Raw genomic sequence first — 3,121 nt, forward strand, 5'->3', positions numbered from 1 at the left:
AATGCTGGTTCCACAGAATGAGAAAGAAGATCAATATTCTTGGGACGTTTGAATTACATTGCCAGGTTTATTTCCCATCTGACCGCTACTTGTGAGCCGATCTTCAAGTTACTGAAGAAAGATCAAGTAGTGAAATGAAATGACCAATGCCAAGAAGCTTTTGACAAGACCAAGAACCTTCGATTATGATACCACCTATTGAAGGAAGACCTCTAATTATGTACTTAACAGTGTTGGAGAACTCAATGGGGTGTGTACTGGGGCAACATGACGAGTCTGGTTGAAAAGAGCATGCAATATACTACCTTAGCAAAAAGTTTACCGAGTGTGAAACAAGATACTCACTGCTCGAGAAAACTTGTTGCGTTTTGGCATGGGCTGCTCGCCCACTGAGACAGTATATGTTGAACCATACCACTTTATTGATCTCTAGAATGGATCCTATCAAGTATGTGTTTGAGAAACCCGCTCTCTCCGGACGAATAGCAATATGGAAAATGATACTAACAGAATACGACATTCAGTACACGACACAGAAAGCAATCAAGGGAAGTGTGTTGGCAGACCACTTGGTCCAACAAGCTGTAGACGATTATCAATCTATGAGTTTTGAATTCCCAGATGAGGATGTTATGCTTGTTATAGATTACGAACAACCTAGTCCGAATGAAGGACCTGAACAAGGATCGCGATGGACCATGGTTTTTTACGGATCTTCGAATGCACTTGGTAATGGTATTGGCGTTGTGATTATCTCTCTGGCAGGTGGACACACTCCATTTATAGCAAGTCTGTGTTTCGATTGTACCAATAATATGGCTGAGTATGAAGCATGTATCTTAGGTCTTCGAGCTTCTATTGACTTAAGAATCAAGTTCTTAGAAGTATATGAGGATTCAGCCCTAGTAATTAGTCAGATCAAAGGAGAATGGGACACGAATCATCCTAATCTCATGCCTTACAAGGATCTGGTGTTATCTTTGATTCCTCACTTTGAAGAGAATACGTTTGAACACGTTCCTCGAGAGGAGAATCAATTGGCAGACGCATTAGCTACTATGTCATCTATGTTCAAGGTCATATGGGACAACGAAGCTCCTATAGTCATCATAGAAAAGCATGATGAATCGGCATACTGTTACGAGATAGCTACTGACGAGGTTGAACAAAAGCCATGGTTTCATGAAGTAAAAAGATATCTCGAAGCTCAAGAATACCATGAAGGGGCATCTATTAATGACAAGAAGTTCTTGAGAAGATTTGCTTCCAAATTCTTCCTGAGTAATGGTACCCTATACAAGTGCAATCATGATTGAACTCTGCTTCGTTGTGTGAACAAGAAGGAAGCAGAAGATATTATGGAAGACATGCATGACGGTATCTTTGGAACTCACTATAGTGGACATACTATGGCTAAAAAGATCTTGAGAGCGGGTTACTATTGGTCCACTATGGAAACTGACCGCCATCAGCATTCCAGAACTTATCACAAGTGTCAGATCTATGCTGACAAAGTACACGTACCTCCAGTCCCTTTGAATGTTCTGACTGCTCCTTGGCCTTTTGCGATGTGGGGCATTGATGTGATCAGGGAAATCAAACCTATTGCCTCTAATGGACACCGTTTCATCCTTGTAGCCTTTGATTACTTCACCAAATGGGTAAAAGCTGCTTCTTTTGCTTCTGTTACCAAGAATGTGGTGGCCCGATTCATTAAGCATAACCTCATATGTCGATATGGCATCCCCGAAAGGATTATCACGGACAATGGTACCAACTTGAACAACAAAATGATTACTGAGCTTTGCACGCAGTTCAAGATAAAGCACCATAATTCTTCTCCTTATAGACCAAAGATGAATGGCACAGTGGAGGCTTCCAACAAGAACATAAAGAAGATTGTACAAAAGATGATAATTACTTACAAGGATTGGCATGAGATGTTACCATTTGCTCTTCATGGTTACTGGACTTCAGCACGTACATCAACTAGGGAAACCCCATTTTCACTAGTCTATGGCATGGAAGCTGTGTTACTAATTGAAGTTCAGATTCCATCTCTAAGAATCATGAAGGATGCAGAGTTAGAGGAAGATGAATGGATCCAGACTCGACTAGATCAGATAAACCTAATTGATGAGAAGAGACTTGTGGCTGTTTGTCATGGGCAGTTATATCAGAAGAGAATGATCAAGGCATTCAACAAAAAAGCCAAGCAACAAGTGTACCAGACTGGTGACTTGGTAATAAAGCGAATCATTCTACCGCAAGGTGATCCTAGGGGCAAGTGGACTCCCACCTATGAGGGACCATTTGTAATCAAGAAGATCTTCTCTGGAGGAGAAATGATACTCACCACTATGGATGGTGAAGACTTTCCACACCCTGTGAACACAAACATATTCAAAAAATACTACACATAAATAAAAACCGCTAGTTCGACGTACCTAGGCAAAAGTAAGGGCATCCCGGCGAACCAAAAAGGTCCGGAAAAAGTTAGGGATATATATATATATATATATATATATATATATATATATATATATATATATATATATATATAAAATGTACACCCGACAAGTTGAAAACCAGAAAGGGCAACTTGGGCAAAAAAGGGTATCCTGGTAGGCTGAAAACCTGAAAAGGCAGCCTAGGCAAAAGTTAAGGATTAAAGCGTACGACTATGTCTCGTTCAGATCATCCATCATTCAATTTCATCAGTGTCATACCCCAAAATTTGCCTACCATATTCAAATATTCAAATTATTTCAAAATTAGATTTTTTATAAAATTTTGAGGTCATTCACATTGACGTCTTAAACTTTATAAATATTCGATTTAAAGTCTATTTTAAAATATAATAATTTACTCTTAAATTATTTATATTTTAATAAATAGAAAAATGTTTTCCCATGCTTGATACACTTTCAATTGGCTTTTATTTCAAACAAATAATATAGCGCAATTGGTAAGGAGGTAAGGCTTGCAAGTACAAAGTCTCGGGTTTGAATCCCACTTCTAACACGTTTTTCTTTTATTTGTTTCTAACTATAGTTTTAATTTTATTTTCATTTATATTAAAAATCACAAAAAAATCATTTTTTATCATTTTAATTTTAAT

The 3,121-nt window shown here is 38.1% G+C and overlaps 1 protein-coding gene across 1 annotated transcript; it reads left to right on the forward strand.

The window, feature by feature from the left end:
- The first annotated feature begins 434 nt into the window (after positions 1-434).
- On the forward strand, positions 435-1,316 carry LOC131659517 (uncharacterized). The gene is made up of 2 exons (XM_058928700.1): positions 435-905; positions 1,077-1,316. Exons 1-2 carry the CDS (start codon positions 435-437, stop codon positions 1,314-1,316), a joined length of 711 nt encoding a protein of 236 aa, XP_058784683.1.
- The last annotated feature ends 1,805 nt before the right edge of the window (positions 1,317-3,121 follow it).

This window comes from Vicia villosa, linkage group LG3 (assembly GCF_029867415.1).
Source record: "Vicia villosa cultivar HV-30 ecotype Madison, WI linkage group LG3, Vvil1.0, whole genome shotgun sequence".
Lineage (NCBI taxonomy): Eukaryota > Viridiplantae > Streptophyta > Magnoliopsida > Fabales > Fabaceae > Vicia > Vicia villosa.

What these genes read in the sequence shown, in the direction of transcription:
- LOC131659517 (XM_058928700.1), top strand. Translation starts at nt 435, where the DNA reads ATGGATCCTATCAAGTATGTGTTTGAGAAACCCGCTCTCTCCGGACGA. An exon ending in TATATGAGGATTCAGCCCTA is followed by an intron (nt 906 to 1,076) that starts GTAATTAGTCAG and finishes TCTATGTTCAAG; the next exon opens with GTCATATGGGACAACGAAGC.